Source organism: Camponotus floridanus, unplaced genomic scaffold (genome assembly GCF_003227725.1).
Source record: "Camponotus floridanus strain SB8 unplaced genomic scaffold, Cflo_v7.5 scaffold86, whole genome shotgun sequence".
Taxonomy (NCBI): domain Eukaryota; kingdom Metazoa; phylum Arthropoda; class Insecta; order Hymenoptera; family Formicidae; genus Camponotus; species Camponotus floridanus.
This window is the reverse complement of record NW_020229856.1, coordinates 345,720-361,998: the sequence shown is the minus strand read 5'-3', so window position 1 is coordinate 361,998 and position 16,279 is coordinate 345,720. Positions and strand designations below refer to the sequence as shown.

The 16,279-nt window shown below is 31.2% G+C and overlaps 1 protein-coding gene across 14 annotated transcripts in view; it reads left to right on the top strand.

Annotated features, from left to right (window-relative positions):
• LOC105252903 overlaps positions 1-16,279 on the top strand; it is a 179,950-nt gene that overhangs the window by 149,604 nt on the left and 14,067 nt on the right. For 3 of the 14 annotated variants that reach the window (XM_025414646.1, XM_025414645.1, XM_025414659.1), the window contains exons 13-22: positions 3,716-3,861; positions 5,703-5,756; positions 5,981-6,049; positions 6,796-6,885; positions 7,878-7,940; positions 10,899-11,124; positions 11,322-11,441; positions 11,528-11,635; positions 11,829-12,011; positions 12,782-12,878. In XM_025414646.1, coding sequence (XP_025270431.1) covers positions 3,716-3,861; positions 5,703-5,756; positions 5,981-6,049; positions 6,796-6,885; positions 7,878-7,940; positions 10,899-11,124; positions 11,322-11,441; positions 11,528-11,635; positions 11,829-12,011; positions 12,782-12,878 — 1,156 coding nt within the window. The remainder of the gene's footprint in view (positions 1-3,715; positions 3,862-5,702; positions 5,757-5,980; positions 6,050-6,795; positions 6,886-7,877; positions 7,941-10,898; positions 11,125-11,321; positions 11,442-11,527; positions 11,636-11,828; positions 12,012-12,781; positions 12,879-16,279) is intronic. The other 11 variants (XM_025414648.1, XM_025414654.1, XM_025414647.1 and 8 more) reach the window with 7 other exon arrangements.

Genomic DNA, 16,279 nt, shown 5'->3' with positions numbered 1-16,279 from the left:
AATGCATTCCGATTCATCTTTTCGTTTGGTATATATAAATATTTAATTCACTATTCGACTGATTGCGTTCCGCTTTTTTATTCGATATATATAAATATTACACTTAAGCGTGAGTCCAAGAAGCAGATTTCGGATATTCACTGTAAGTCAGCCGCTCCTCGGGCGATTGGGACGAGATTTAAACGGTAGTGCCGCGAAATGGTGTAGAATTTTATGCAAAAAGAACAAAATCGCTATCGCGTCCGGAAGTCGAGATATAAATTGGCCGTTTTTCGTCTGCGCGCGGACGGTCGAAATCGTGCACGACGCCGCACATGTTGCCTGCCTCTCTCGCGCGATATTCACTGTAACGCAGCGAGTAAAATGGCAAGCCGAATGTAATCGTTCGATTAATTGATTAAATACTTATATATACCGAACGAAAAGATGAATCGGAATGCAATCGTTCGATTAATTAATTAAATATTTATATATATAAATTTATAAGAAACGATAGCATCAGAGCATCACTAATGATTTTTTTTTTTAATCTTTTCATACCATCACTTTTCATACATGTCCATTTTATGCTGATATTTTATGGTCGATGAAATCACATTTGTCAAATAATTACTTAAATAATAAAAAATTTCTGAGATTTTCGAAAAATTTTTTTAGAAATTTGCTATTTCAAGATTAGTATGAACATCGAACAATTATAGCGTTCACATTCGTGAAATGTCTGCTTGACCGATCGAATTTGAACGAATCAACAATTTCTGAAACTTGAATGAAACTTTAATAATTTAGCAAGTTCGGTTTTTTTATAGGAATTTTATTTCGAGTTTCATCGAGAAATACATGTATTCACTTCCGCTGCTATCCCTTTTCCCATGCAAAGCATGGGGAACATTATCTATAAAGAATTGTCTGCAAGTGCATGTTGTAGATTACATCGAATACTTTAACTGAGTGATCACGCAAGAAAGAGATGTTAAAATATTAGTTTTGTCGAGTTACTTCCGTTTGCGTGAGGCAAATGGCTCTATTAATAGTGACTTGAACGAATTTATTTCTGAGAAGTGGAAGCAAACAAACAAAATTTGTTATTATTGATATCTATAAATCATTTCAACTGAACAATTTACGTAAATTATAAAATAACATAGCTTAAACATTTAATTAAAATAATTAAAATAATTAACAACAGTTATTTTGAAAGTGCATGCAGTAAACTTTATATACTAGATAATCGATATAATTGTATATATATGCTAAATTAAATACTGAAAAATCCATATTACTTTGGCTATATTATTATTAGTTGAGATATACAGTTATGATTATTCTTTAATATATCTACAAGTTTTTCCTAAAAAATAAATTTTTTAGATTTATGCTTCCGTTTTTCAAATACAAATAATATATCGTTTGTATAATACTTATAAAATTACAAAATTTTATTTAAAATTTTTATGTTTTGCATATTGATCTGTACAATACGTCATAAATAATACAATTGTATTTTTATAAAAATTAATAATACATCAGAAAAAAGCAAAACTGAAACATTTTCTGTTGTTCATTGTGAATTGTTTTTACATGGTATTGCATAAACGATATAACATATACAGTATACAATGTCATGGATAATATGGGAATTGTAAAATACAGATTTAGTTTTCAATTAATTTTTCAAAAACAAGATTTATACCTAGCCAGATTTTTGCTTTAATTAAAAAAGAAGCTATTTAAGGCTATTGTGTTTGTAGTTTGTAATTTAATACTTGTATTCTACGCGAAAAAATATAAATCAATAATAATATAAATAAATAAGACAAACAAATATTTTATTTTTCTTATTTTTTAAACAAATATCTTAATTCTGAATTATTAAAATTACGATATTATATTCAAAAATATTATGATTAGTGGATGCTATACACATGTTATGTGTCCTATTTATATTACCCATATTTTCTACAACATTCTACATATTTTACTGTTGCAAAATAATATCAATTATGTTCTTTATTGCTCAAAAACAAGATGTGTGTCTATTATATGCCATATGTGTGTAAATATGCCGTAATTAATTGTGACTCAAAAATTGTGTATGACACGTATAGAAATATATACCTTACAATTCTCGGTGGAATGCAGCATGCCGACTAGCGATCGTAGAGAAGAATGCATTGATCATATACAGGGTGTTTTGCACGTACCACAGAAAAAACGGATATACACAACCACGTATCATAAAATTATTAACATGCCTCCAAGTAAAATTAATGAATAATGTAACGAATTTACAAAATTTTTTACTGTAATTCATCTTATGATGATGTACATGATCAATAATCTATCTTTATTGTCTCCTTAATACCATTCCACAACAATCCATGCAAAAATTAATGTATTAGCGATATATCATTATATTTTTATTTTATATCTAATTATTAATTTTATATAAAATCCTGTTACTTTCTTTTGTTTTTATTATAATTAAATTTTTATACATATGTTATATTACTTAAAATGATATTTAATAACAATAATTTTAATGAAAGATATATATTTTTAACACATCAGTAATACAAAAATTTAAATTTGTATATTAAAATCATTATATAATTATTTTCATTTAAAATCCACATTTGTAATAAATCTTTATTAGCTATGAGGATGTTCGGAAGCTGTCATGAACATTCTCGCATGAGAACTTTGTAGAGGGAATTAATATTCTATGGTGGAACGAAGACATATCGGAAAACTGAAATGGATTCTCTCGTCGGTCACACAAACTCGCACAACTTTACAGAAGTTACACCAAGTTCCGAAATTGACCGCCATGAGAATCACGTAAACGATATGATCCGTCGTGCGTCATATATATCACCCTGTATATCATTTTATGTACTGTCACCGTGACGTAGATTAGGCACTGCTGTCACTTGTCATGCAAAGCGATAGATGCACGTGATTAGCATCGTATTACATAACTCATATCCGATTTCACCAACAAGAAATATACATTAGAAATGGAATTTTTACATATGTCATTGTATAAAGAAAAGAATTTCCTGCATGGGAAAAAATTTTAGGTCCTTTCAGTGAAAACGGATATGTGTAAAAATATTATTATTTTTTATTATTATTTACATTGTAACATAAAGTCTCTCGATCTCTTGCTTTAAAAGTCAGACTTTTAGAATATAAAAAAATAATACTAAAAAAATGCGTAATATAAAAGTACATAGATATTAATATCTTTTAATTAATGTACCGCATTTTGCCTTTTATTCGCTATAACATCATTCATCATCATTTTATATGATATTCAGTTTATTATTATGTTTTTTATAATATTAATATTGTAATAATATGAATCATAGTTTAAAGATAAAATATCATTTGATATCGAAATTAATAGAAATAATTTCAATTAATTGATTAAAATATTAATTAATTAATTAATGTAATAAAAATGAAATAGCTAATTCATTTTATTATATTTAATACATCTAATGAACATTTATTGTATTTTGTGGCGCATGAAATTTTGTCCAAAGAGATAATGATAGATAACATTTGTCGAAAGTTATAATTTTTGCAGTATTCATTATCACATTCATTACCCATCGAGAATAAAGTCGAAATTCTCCATTTTTGAAACGGTAGATGTTACTGAAATTAATAATATCATAACATTTTAATCAAGAATTATCTGTCGTAGGATAAGAGTGGAGCACATGGAAAGACAGTTGGCCAATCTAACCGGGCTCGTGCAGAAAGCTTTGACACATGCTCCACATACGAGCCCTTCGCCACGAGAGTACTTGCAAGTCCCGCCAGGACGAGATCCTTACGCGAGAGCCGCAGGTACGCATCTTGTAAAAATCGTAGCTTACTTTTTCTCTAGGCTTTTCTGTTTTGTTTTCACATCTAACATGCCATAGCATCTTTTTCTTTAGTTCTCGATAACATATCATCGCGAAAGAATATGAATTTGTCTCTAAATCAAAATGGAATGTTTTATTTCGTTTTGTTAAACTTATCTGATTCAACATGATTTTCTTTCGGGAAATAAGTTACTACAATTTTATTTTTCTCAATATTAGAAATTTGCAAAGTTTAACATTTGGTTATTTCTTAAATGTTGCATTAAAGAATTCTTGGTCAGAAAAAAATTTATATATCATTCATTAAGTATTCTAAAGAAAGAAAATTTAATTCTTGGCAAAAAGAGAAAAATCAATATTTTCACTAAATTAATCACGTTTTATTCTAGATAAATTTAATAAAAGACTATAAATAAAATCATTCTATTTTCTTTTGAGACAAGTCATATAGATGCCATCATGACTTACTTTTGGGAAATTTTTGTCTTAATTAAGACGATCGATTTTAGCGATGTCATTTAATTTCTTCATTTTAGTGCTCATTTTATAAAAGAGTTAGCGCATTCACTTAATTCACTAAGATAGTTTCAGCTAAGAAGCATATGAGAGACTGCTACACAGCTTACATATAAAGTAGTCTCCACTAATATTCATCTGTCCGTTTCATCCGTGCCTGTTCATCTATCCACTTCATCATCTTTCGACTACTCTCAGACATCTTAAAACGGTTTTTAATAACATCATCATATCGTAAACGCATCATTAGATCATTAGATCATTAGAAAACGAGGCGGCTACGCTAATCTTTTAATAGAATTAATAATTAATAATTATAATTTCTTCTTTGACATAATTTAGATTATCGCAGATAAAAAATTCAAAATGAATGTAAATGTTAAAATAATAATTTTGATAATAAAATTCAATATTATTAAAATTTTACAATTATAAATATGGATACAAAAGAAAGTAAAAAACAAATAATAAGTGTAAAAAATTATATGAAGAATGCATCAGTATAAGAAAAATTGACAAGAATTTTTGGCATTTTCATCATTTTATATTTCCAGTCTTGAACGATATGTAATAATAATAACGATCGTGGTCGCCTTCTGGATAAGTCGCAATTCACTGAAACGACACAATTTTAGATATAAACTTGCATACGTATACATACATATGTGTGTTGCATACATACATGCAGATATACATACATATATATTTGGAAGAATTTATGCCGTGAATTACGCGCCAGCAACAATATGCCAATATTATTATTCATATCTAACATGTTTCGAAACAAAGTTGAAGCTTGTGAATATTTGGACGTATTATTTAGACACGCACATATATTTCGAATACGCGTTGATATCAATAATATCGGTTCGTTAGTATAATAGAACAAACAAAAAGTAGCAAACTGCATTAATACACACATGTAGATACAATTTTAAATGAATAATTGATTGAAAAAATATATTAATCTATAACATTTATTTATTTAATTGATTAATATCAATATTAAAGATAATTCAAGCAATATTATAATCATACAGTTGAGGAGTTTAATATGCAGTGTAGAAAGAATCTGAAATTAATTTGAATCGATAAATGATTGTATATAATTAACTTTAATAATTTAATTCATAAGCTTTTTCTCGGCTTTTATATTTGCACATTTTGCGAAAATTTTCGCGTGTAACAAATTGATACAATTGAACGGTATATTGTTGCTCGGGGCGATAAAGTCTCACGGACTGAACTCTCCTAAACTACCCTGCTGTACAACTGCTTTGTTATTCCGACTAACGCACACACCAGGCGCCGGGGATGAGTTCGACAAACATTCTAGCTCCAGCTCTGCCTCACTGCCAGGTGTGTCTCTCATCTTCTTCTATCTTCTATTCACCTCCGAATCATTGTATTAACCGCTCTATTTATATTTATATATATACATATATATTAAAATATTTTTATCTTATATATTTATATATATTCATATATTTATGAATATTATTATTATTATTATTATTATATTTAACGTTATATCTCTACCTTTTTATTGACGTCAATAAAACGCGTGTCCTTTAAAATTCAAGTGTCTCAACCTGCCGTTACAGATGACTCGTACTTAAGGACTGACGTTAAACCGCCAAAATTAGGCAAAGGTGCGCTTCAAAATATGTTTCCTTTATGCACACACACTTGCTCTCGCAAATGCATTGCCGCTTCTCATCTCTCGCGTTACCATCGTTATACGTCTCGCACATTCGTGCCTTTTTATTTTGTCCCCGCTTTTTTATTTTTTTGATTATATGTATAATTTTGTGGTAATTTTTCTAAAAAAGTTTAATAGCATCAATAATTTGAAATTTTTTATTAAATCTGTAGTGACATCCGCGAACTTTTTTTTCACTTTTTAAAGTCGTCTTTTAGTATTCAAATTGCGCGATTATTTTTTATTTTTTTTCCATGCAAATATGAAATATCGTCTTTTAAAAATGCTATAATATATTTAATTTTATATTCCTTGCATTCATCTATGATTTTCGTTTGCACGATGCATAGATCGAAATCTTTACATTTTCATAATCGGTTTATCCGCCACCGGCTTTAGGGATGATCAACAGAGAAAACAGCTGTTTAGAAATAGAGATGACTTTGCAAGTGCAATGTTTAAAATATTTGTAAATTAGTTTAAATTTTTGAAATAACAGAAGTTATAAAGATATCAAAAGGAGCATAATCCCAAGTTGACCTTCTAGCTTAATTAATATTCATCTCTCTGGTAAATAGAACTTCTTCGATTATGCGAAAGCATCCGTATAGCCGGCGTTAATTCCATTCGGTACACGCTTTTTACGCTTAACGCACATATATCACGCAGAAATATGCTGATCAACATCTATTCCAGACAAGTCGGTGTCGTTTGAAAAGTCAGTGTCCTTCAGTGACGAGCCACCAGACATGAACTCCCCCAAACAACACTCCCCGCAACATGCAGGTAACGGCTAGCGCACGTCACGTATAAACGAGCAAAAATGTATGCTAATTGTAAGCATGCTGTCAGAATATCAAATCACACGTTGTTAGATCGCCTATCGAGAAAGTGGTAAACGTTTGCCTGAGCGCTAGCGTAATAACCGAAAGCAAAATCCAAAAGTTGTCATTTAATGTCAGATAAACGTCAGATACACCGAACAATTCTAATATTTCTTTTTTAATTATCTAGGTCTTACCGAAACAATAAAAACTGCATAATAGCTTAGAATGACTCGAGATATAATTGGTTGTTTTGCAATGAGCAGAAATTGTATGCAAATTTGTCACAATCGAAGAATATATATCTTTGAGTTTGATTTCGATTGTAGTTTCGAAAGACCTATAATTAATTGATCTGGATTGATTGGAACTGTGTTTCAAAATCTTGCAAAGTTAATTGTCTGATTCATGCTCGATTTTGATCGATCTGCACAATCGAATAATTGATCAGACGTTAAATTATTTTCATTTGCATTAACAAATTTACAATTTATTAAATGATTAATTTTATTTAATGATATCAAAAACGATATTGTTTATAATAACTTAATTTAATTTGTGTACACACACACACACACACACATGTATGTTGTGTTATTCCAAGGAATAATGTTGCTACACATGTTAAATGTACATATTTTTATCAACTTGCATCGTTACTTTATTCAATTTATTTAATCTTTATGCAATCTTTTAGTAATATTTTTGCTTTTAGTAATAATTTTAAATAAGCGTCCTAAATTAATTTGTTTTCATTTCCTACGATTAATATATATTATATTCAGTATTCAGTGAATATAATATTAATGTTGTAGAAATACAATTTAATCGAAGGAAAATTTCGTAAAAGTGAAATATCTATATCTATGAGAAAATATCGATCCCGTCGCGATAATGAATACTAACGCAATCTCTAACGCTCTCGTACGATTCTGCAATGCCTACCACGACTAGCGGACACAAAACCTACGAAACCGGCTATCAAATCCTCCACGTTGCCGAGGATGTCGTCGCAAGGTAAAATTTCCCCGTGTTTCTCTATTAAGAATGGGATTATTCGGCCAAATTTTCACGTATTTACAAAGAGAATCTATATTTTTTAATCAAACAAAAAGAGAGCTCATATATTTATATAAATATAATTTAAATTTTGACTTCTCTTAAAATATATTATTTCTCATACTTATAGTTTCTTTTTATTAAATTTTTATATTTTCATTGTCAGATAATATCTAATAAGTATTTCTTTCTAAAAATTCACTCTAATAATATAAAAATAATATTTTTATAAATATTCCATTATATTGAAAAAATAATATTCTAATTTAAGATGCAATTCAAGAGATAAAATATTCCATTATTATATTAAATCTGAATAACTTTGAATAACTTAAATATTAATTAAAATATTTAAATATATTCAATGGTCGCCAAATAATTTTGCAAATGTCACGTTACCCGAATAATTCCAATCTTAATATCTATGCTTCTCCCTTATATGTGTCACGCTGTGTCTATATATGTTATTCATAATGGAGCGTCGTTCCAAGTCTTTGATACATGAATCTTTTGTGTCGTTCCGCCGTTTCAAAGTTTTCTACTTTTTAATTTTTTATTCGTCTCCTGGGACGACACTGTATGGAGGGCACCGGAAAATTGTAAGTCCATTTTCAATAAAGAGTTGAGATGAGCGCTGCACGTCGACATTGCTGAATTTAAACGAATTAATGTGTTTATTTCCATATAAATCGATTTTTCAAGGTATGCGAGAAAAGCAAACTGTACAGTCCAGACAAAAAACGGAAAACAAATAAATTAAGCATTATATATAGAGTTTGCATGTATTTTTATGTAAAATTCAGAAACACATGTATAAACAAACCTCGCAAAAGTTACTTTGACAAAGTTATACTGCATACTAATTATATTCGATGACCAGCTAAAATATTTACTCGACGAACAGAATTCTCTCTCTCTCTTTCTTTCTGTGATTTTTCTCTTTTTGAAATTACATTGCGTAAGTTTGAAAAATTATGCGACTTTATCCGAGTGAAAAATTCATGCTACATCTCTCCTTTTCTTTTATTTCGCATCATGTTTTAAATCACAACGTTTGACGACAATAGTCGTTAAAAAAACGTTCACGATTGTACGCCCATTTCTACGTGCCCTTCATATATCATCGTTTTGACGAACGATCGGATTGTCTTGCGCAACGTTTTCGCGCCAAACGTATGCTTTCGTGCTGCGAAAACGTGAAAAAAGACACAATTCATACGTCCGTATCATTTTACGGGACATTTGTGACGAATATGTACATTTCTTCGCTTCGCATTCGATGCTCATGTGCGATTTCATTCCCTTCTCTCCTTCTCTCTTTCTACCCCCCGGACCTACCCTTCGAGCGATGTATCACGGCTACATATCTGCTGCCACCGATTGCTCGAAAGCGTCACGATACATCCGTCTTATGCTCACCCTCCCACTTTCTCACTCTTCCTCGTAAATTCATCCTTTATTCATCTGACTCGGGTGTCGTATTTTTATTTGCCCGCTGGAACGACGTTGCTTATCACTGTCACGTTGCATATCATGGAATCGGTTCATCTGGAACTGTCTCACATGTAGGACATCGCACATGCGGCGCGTTTGACATTAGAGTAGATGCACTGGTGAATACATTAGTTGAAATGGATTGTTGAGTAATTCGATTCTTAAAAAAAAGCGCACATTATCATTTATATTCAAATATTCTTGAACAAATTTTAACAAATTCAATTTATTTATTACGGGATATCATATATATTTTTTAAGATTCTTACTTAACTTTACAGACATTTAAAATCAAAATTTTGTTTTATTTACAAAAATATAATTACAGAATTTTATAATAAAATGTGTATCTCCATTTTAATTAATCATTAAAACTAATATGCATCTATTCTACATCTGTCTATGAATACACGTAAAAATTTGTGCATGCTTTTGTACGAGATAGAGAGCTCAGGAAATTAAGACGTGTGGATATCGCAAAAAAAATTAACTAAGACGTGCTGACATCGCAAAAAAAATTACTACTCATTCGTGATATATTGCTATTCGAATTTATCGCCAATGAAAATATCGGTAATCGACGCGTCTATATCCGTAAAAATAATTACGCTCTCCTAAAAGAGAAAATGTGGCACACATTAGCGAAATATATATCACATACCACAAAAAATATTTATATAACACGCAATAACACGCACACGGACCTTGGCTTGAAACATGGACGATATTTTCATCCGCCAATTAGATCATCTGTTGTATCCTTTTTCCGTTCTTTCATCGCGCCGTTCGTCATCCCTCCAATAAAAATCGCGACAATAAAAAGTGACAGTAAAATTGTGTTGTCGCCGATCAGTTTAACCGTCGCCTCCGTCCTCTCATTACTTAGGGCCCGCTCTTCTATCGTGCGAAATTATTACAGTCAATGACAATAAGTGACGAATGTCAAATCTAATCAGCCGATTAAGCCGCCGTTTGCTCGAAATTTCGCTGATGAATCATTTATGCGTCATCGCGTTTTGGCTTTCATAAACTTTATTTGCTCAAATGCGAAATATAATAAAACATGTATGCATTTCATTTTGACACTTGATTAGAAAAATAAAAATATAGTTATGTGATCATCTTTCTCGATTAATAATTTTGTAATTAATTATTGTTAGAAAATTGATTGAACTGAAACTTGTCGATGATTATTTTAATCAATATTCTCTTCAATAAATTCTGTCAAAAACTAATTATGAGAGAAACTAAAAAAAAATCAGATTGATACTTGTGTCAGTGCAAATTTTTCATTTTGTAATCTTTTTTTCATTCTGGATTTCGCACGAAAGAAAGAATGCGATGCGAGCTTGAATCCTTTAAATGTTGACGGAAATCTTTACAGTAGATTACGTGTACTTATGCGTGAATGACTAATTGCAGAGAGGGACAGGCACAAGCCGACTCCACCGCCGAAACCAGCCGCCCTGGTGGCTGGCCAATACGTGTATCGGGACCTGGCACTCACGCCAGAGATGTACAATCAATTGCGAGGTCTGCAGAAGAAGGCGAAGGATCTCAGACAGGAAGTGAGGAACCTTAGACGCATGTCGCAGGCACAGGCCCATACAGTGCGCGAAACCATCAGGGACACATTCATCACGATTAGGTATTAAAAAACTTTTCATTCTAGATCACTGTATTTTATTATTGAATCAAGAGAAACATCACGATGCGCACGATAATTTTTTTGCAAATATTATTATAATATTACAAAAAGTATATACGTATAATAAATGTACATAATTTGTACAATATCTGGGAAAACTATTGATCATCATTTAATTCAACCGATTATTGTTACAGGGCTATGCTATTGTCAGGAGGGGATGCGGCCTGGACAGCTGGGGATACAGAAAAGATTCGACTGAGCCGCGAGGAAGACCTCTACAAGCAAGAAATGATAAGGCTGGAAAAAGATCTCACGTGAGTATTACCGCTCTGTTGAGATGATACTTAAAAAGATAGAAAAACAATTCGAACCGTCGTTACGGGATGTTCGCAAATTTCAGCGAGCTGGAGAGCACCGTGGAGGAGCTTCGCGGTAATGTGATCAATAGAAAGACGCGTGTCAATATGTCGGATGTGGAGAACATGGCTTTGATATTGAGTAAATCCAGGTAAACCGCACACGCGCGTTTTGATTCTACTTGAGTAGAGAGTGCCGTCGCACAGTTAATATTAATTGTAAATGTTAGATTTATATTTAATCTCTACATTAAAATTTTTTTATATACTAATATAAAATGTAAAATAAAATTATACGAATTGAACACTTCTTCGTGTTTAATTAAATATAGTTTTACTTTCTAGCAAAACTGTTGCTGATCTGAAGGTACGTTTCCCAAGTCTGCAGGAGGGTATGAAGGGTCTGCTTAGTTCCGAAATGGAGAAAGTGGTACGCGAGGAGAAATTCCTCAAGGAAGAACCTGAACGATTAGAGTCCGCGTTGAGACGTTGCAAGAAACTCACTGGCACATTGGTGACGCTCAAACGGTACGATTTTGTATTATTAAAACACTATTGACGATGATTCTCTAAACAAGATAGTTAAATTTGCTTATGCAAATTATAGTTAAAGTCACAACATGGGGGATAAAATAATTCAGAAAGAAATTATTATATAATGTAGAGATATTACAATAAATAAATGCAGACTATCAAAGGAGAACGTATAATCGTGTATAACTTTTAAATTATTTATTATAAATTATATGTATTTGACAATAAAATGTATATCTATAGTTCTTGTAGTTATGTTCAAGTTCTAATTATTAATAATCCGGTCATCATTATCGTCGATAATCACTAAAACATGTTCTCTAATAATATAGCCTATAATTTTGTATAATTTTGAAAAATTGTCAAGGAAATCTATCTAATGTACTGACACAATTGTTTGACCAATATCCATTTTCTTTCACGAAGTATTTTCATAATAACAGACATTCTCGATGAGATTAGCATTAGACAATTAAATCGATCGATGTCACGGCTTCAAATCTTTTTATGCATGCAATTTTATGCACGCTCATTTTTATAAAGATGATGCAAAGTTAATTGTGAGCCTTGTTCTCTATAACGTATTAAAAATTTAAATTATCTTCATTTGCAGAGAACAGGATGCACGTGAAACTATCTCGCTAACAAAATTTGTATAAAAATAATACCGGTTACACGTTCTCCTTGACACGTTATAAATCGACAATATGTAGCGTTGCCAAATTTTTAATCCCGATCAGATAATGATTCGGTTTCTGTTGTAGCTTGGCGTCGGTGCAAGAGCAGCGATTACCAAACGCAGCGAGCGTAGATGCCGAGGAAACACCGCCAATAACGCCGACAACGGCACAGCATTCCAAGGTAACCGCTCCATTGGCCCCGCTCGCTAGCTCGCTCGCTCTCTCTCTCTCTCTCTAACTTTCTTTCTATCTCTCTTTCTTTCTCTCTTTCTCTATCTTCTCTCTCTCTCTCTTTCTCTCTTTCTCTTTCCCTATCTATTTATCTTCTATCCATCCTTTCTACTCCAATCTCCTATTCCGACTTTTTCTTCGCTCGTCGCACCCGCGTAAAACGCACTTATCTCCGGCTCCGGAAACACGCCATCCCCACGTTGCATGAGATATCCTCGAGTTTTCTCCTTGATCGATTCGCGTGTCACGCTTGAACATTTTTATCCACATTCTCCTTCCTCTTCGACTTCCTCTTTCCTGAGGAAGAAGAAAAAAAAGACCCGGAATAATTGTAAAAAGTTAACGTTAGTTGCGATTGGAATTTCGGGATCCTTAATCGGAAGAAATTTCCTGATGCTTTTTATGATTGTGAAGATCCTTTTTTTCTTGTAGAGAGAGTATCTGTGTAATCGTGATACGATTGATTGCGAACGATGCTAATTTCGTTCGCTTAAAGAACGTTTGTCGGATCGAGTTTTCCGACGATTGAAAGCCCAGAAAATGAGGAAATTCCTCGTTATTTTTTTCATTCTGTGCACATTTTGTCGTGTGGCACACTTTGTCGCGAGTGGCACGGCACACACACTGTGATCCGTGTGATGATTGAAATTTAAAAGATGGGCATGGATCGTAATTAACGAACAAAATGTAAATGTTACGAATATATGTTTCAAGAGAAATGCGATTCAAATGAGTATCAAATATTATAAAATATTATTAAATAATGCCATATATATAAAATGTTTTAACAAAAACGCGTTAATCCTAACGCACTCATTTCTTCGGTGAGTTTCTTTTTATAGGAAAAATATAAAAATAAAAGAAAATATTTCTTGTGTTAATTAACTTGAAATAGATTTTTTTAGACAAATAATTTTGACTTGAAAGATTTAATTATTTTATATTATTAAAATGTTTGAAGATATGTAACAAATAATGTCTTGAGATATATATATTTTCATTGAGATAAATATATTTTAAACAGTATTTTGCATAAAAAATTAGGGTTTTTTTAAACTATATTTTTTACTGTATTTGTAAAATCTATCCCACATAAAAGTAAAATAATTTATCGCACAATTGTTTAAAGAGAAACAAGATTATACGTAATATATTGACAAATTTTTATATGTTACATATTTTATTATTTTTTTACGTATTTAATTATACATTTTTTAATGCAAACTCGCAAACTGTTCAACGAAAGGTAGTTTATAAGAGAATTAGGAAACTACGATCGTGCCCATTGCAGCTTCTTGTATCATCTCTGCGAATTCATTCATTGAACATTTTTTGACATAATGGCAACATTACAATGTGATATCTGTTAACAAAGTAGAGCATCGATGAGATCACTCCATGCTTCGTAGATTTTTCTTGTCCCACATAAGTAAGCCGATATGGTATTTTGCAGTGAGACGTGTACTATACTATTCCGATCACCGCTTACCCCCCTATTCCCATTATGCTAATAAGCGCATGCAACGAGTGATATAGAGTTTTGTTCTGGTACATATATAAATATGTCTATAATCATATACGTAAAGTACTTGTTTCTCTCTTTCTCTCTCTCTCTCTTTCTCTTTCTTTCTTTCTCTCTTTGCGTACATATGCATACTCGTATACATATCTACGTCATATACGTATTGTATATACTTATAATAATTTATTTAACATACACATACACGCACACTTGTGACGTGTTGGATCAAACAGCATTGATATAGATTATTGCAATGCACAATATCGAAAATAGATTTTATTATCAAAATTTGTCTGTGTGATTGTGTCCGATTATATTAATTGAATTTTCAACACGGGTATTATTCCACATGTTATAAATATAAATTTTGAAATTCCGTCTTAATATTCTCATGTCAAAATGTCGGGCAATTATGATAAAATTGAAATGCACGTATACTTTGCAATCACAAGTAATAATATTAACTATTAATATATGTATAAATGATTCAATTTCTGCATTTCTTTTGAAATTCTTATCAAAGTACATGTGCATATCTTTAGTATCGTTAAATTTAAATTTTAACTCAATTAAATATAAAAAATAATCATTAATAAATTGCAGGATAAATGAGAATGTTAAATTTTAGGATTTTAAATTATGGCTAGATTTAACATTTCGTACGATTATCTATATTTTTGAAACTATAAATGGAACAATGATGGCATAGTTAGACAGACAAAGTAATCAGCAGCCATCAAATTAGTGGAAGTATATTTACAATGAGAAAATTAAAATATGGAAACGCGTTAAAATTTTTTATTCATCGATGAATAGCAATACGACAATATAATTGTTAGTATTATAATACAATACAACAAAATTTTGCAACATCTGCGTTTTCAATGTCGCTTTGTGTCACCCGATATCGAAATAAAAATTTTACTATATTAGTAAAATTAATTACTGATTTTAGATAATGTAAATGCAATGTAAGCATTTGCTTATGTTTTCAAAATTGACTTGCATAATTTGTACAATATGTTTATAAATAGGAAATAAGATAACGCATAATTGCAAAATTTTATTAAATCGTGCATATTAATATATATTCGTAGATGAAAGTAAGTAATATCGATAGGCAATTTTTTTTAATCGGACAAATGTTTCCAAATCTTCAAAATTAAATGAAGGAGATTTAAAATTACGCGTATTTTTTTCTGTGCACCTGCAATATTTGAAATGTAAAGGTGGATATTTTTTCGAGTGAAACCTCTGTCTCCAATTGTCGAATTAAGAACAGAGATCCGTAACACGCAATTTCGTTTATCTCTATCCTAAAAGATATCTTTTGTTTGTTCTGGATCACTATCGTTGACAATATCGTTGACAGCATATCTGATGTAAATCTCCTCAGGAAAGATCAAAACATGTGATCGCTTCTCCTCACATGCGTCATATCTAAACAAATACACTTGTGTATGAGACATATCTTTAGAAATCTGTCGCTCACGTGATGTATATCTGGATGAAATTCATCACTCGCCATTCAAGAGTCCAATAATTGCATCCGATAATAGCACTAATTGAATTTATCATTATAATAGGATAATAATTATACTTATTATAATAATTTAGATTACAACACTTTCGCGTTATACGACTTGATTGTCGGTTATCGACACATTTGCGCAAAGATTTCTATTTTCTGATTTACAATTGCGATGGAAATTAACTTAGCAAGCATCTTGCAGCGGCGACGATCTCGGAAAATGCAACATCTTCATTTCCACTCGTGTGAAATACAATCGAATTTCTCTTGCCATCTTTTTGGCCACACACGGTCCTCC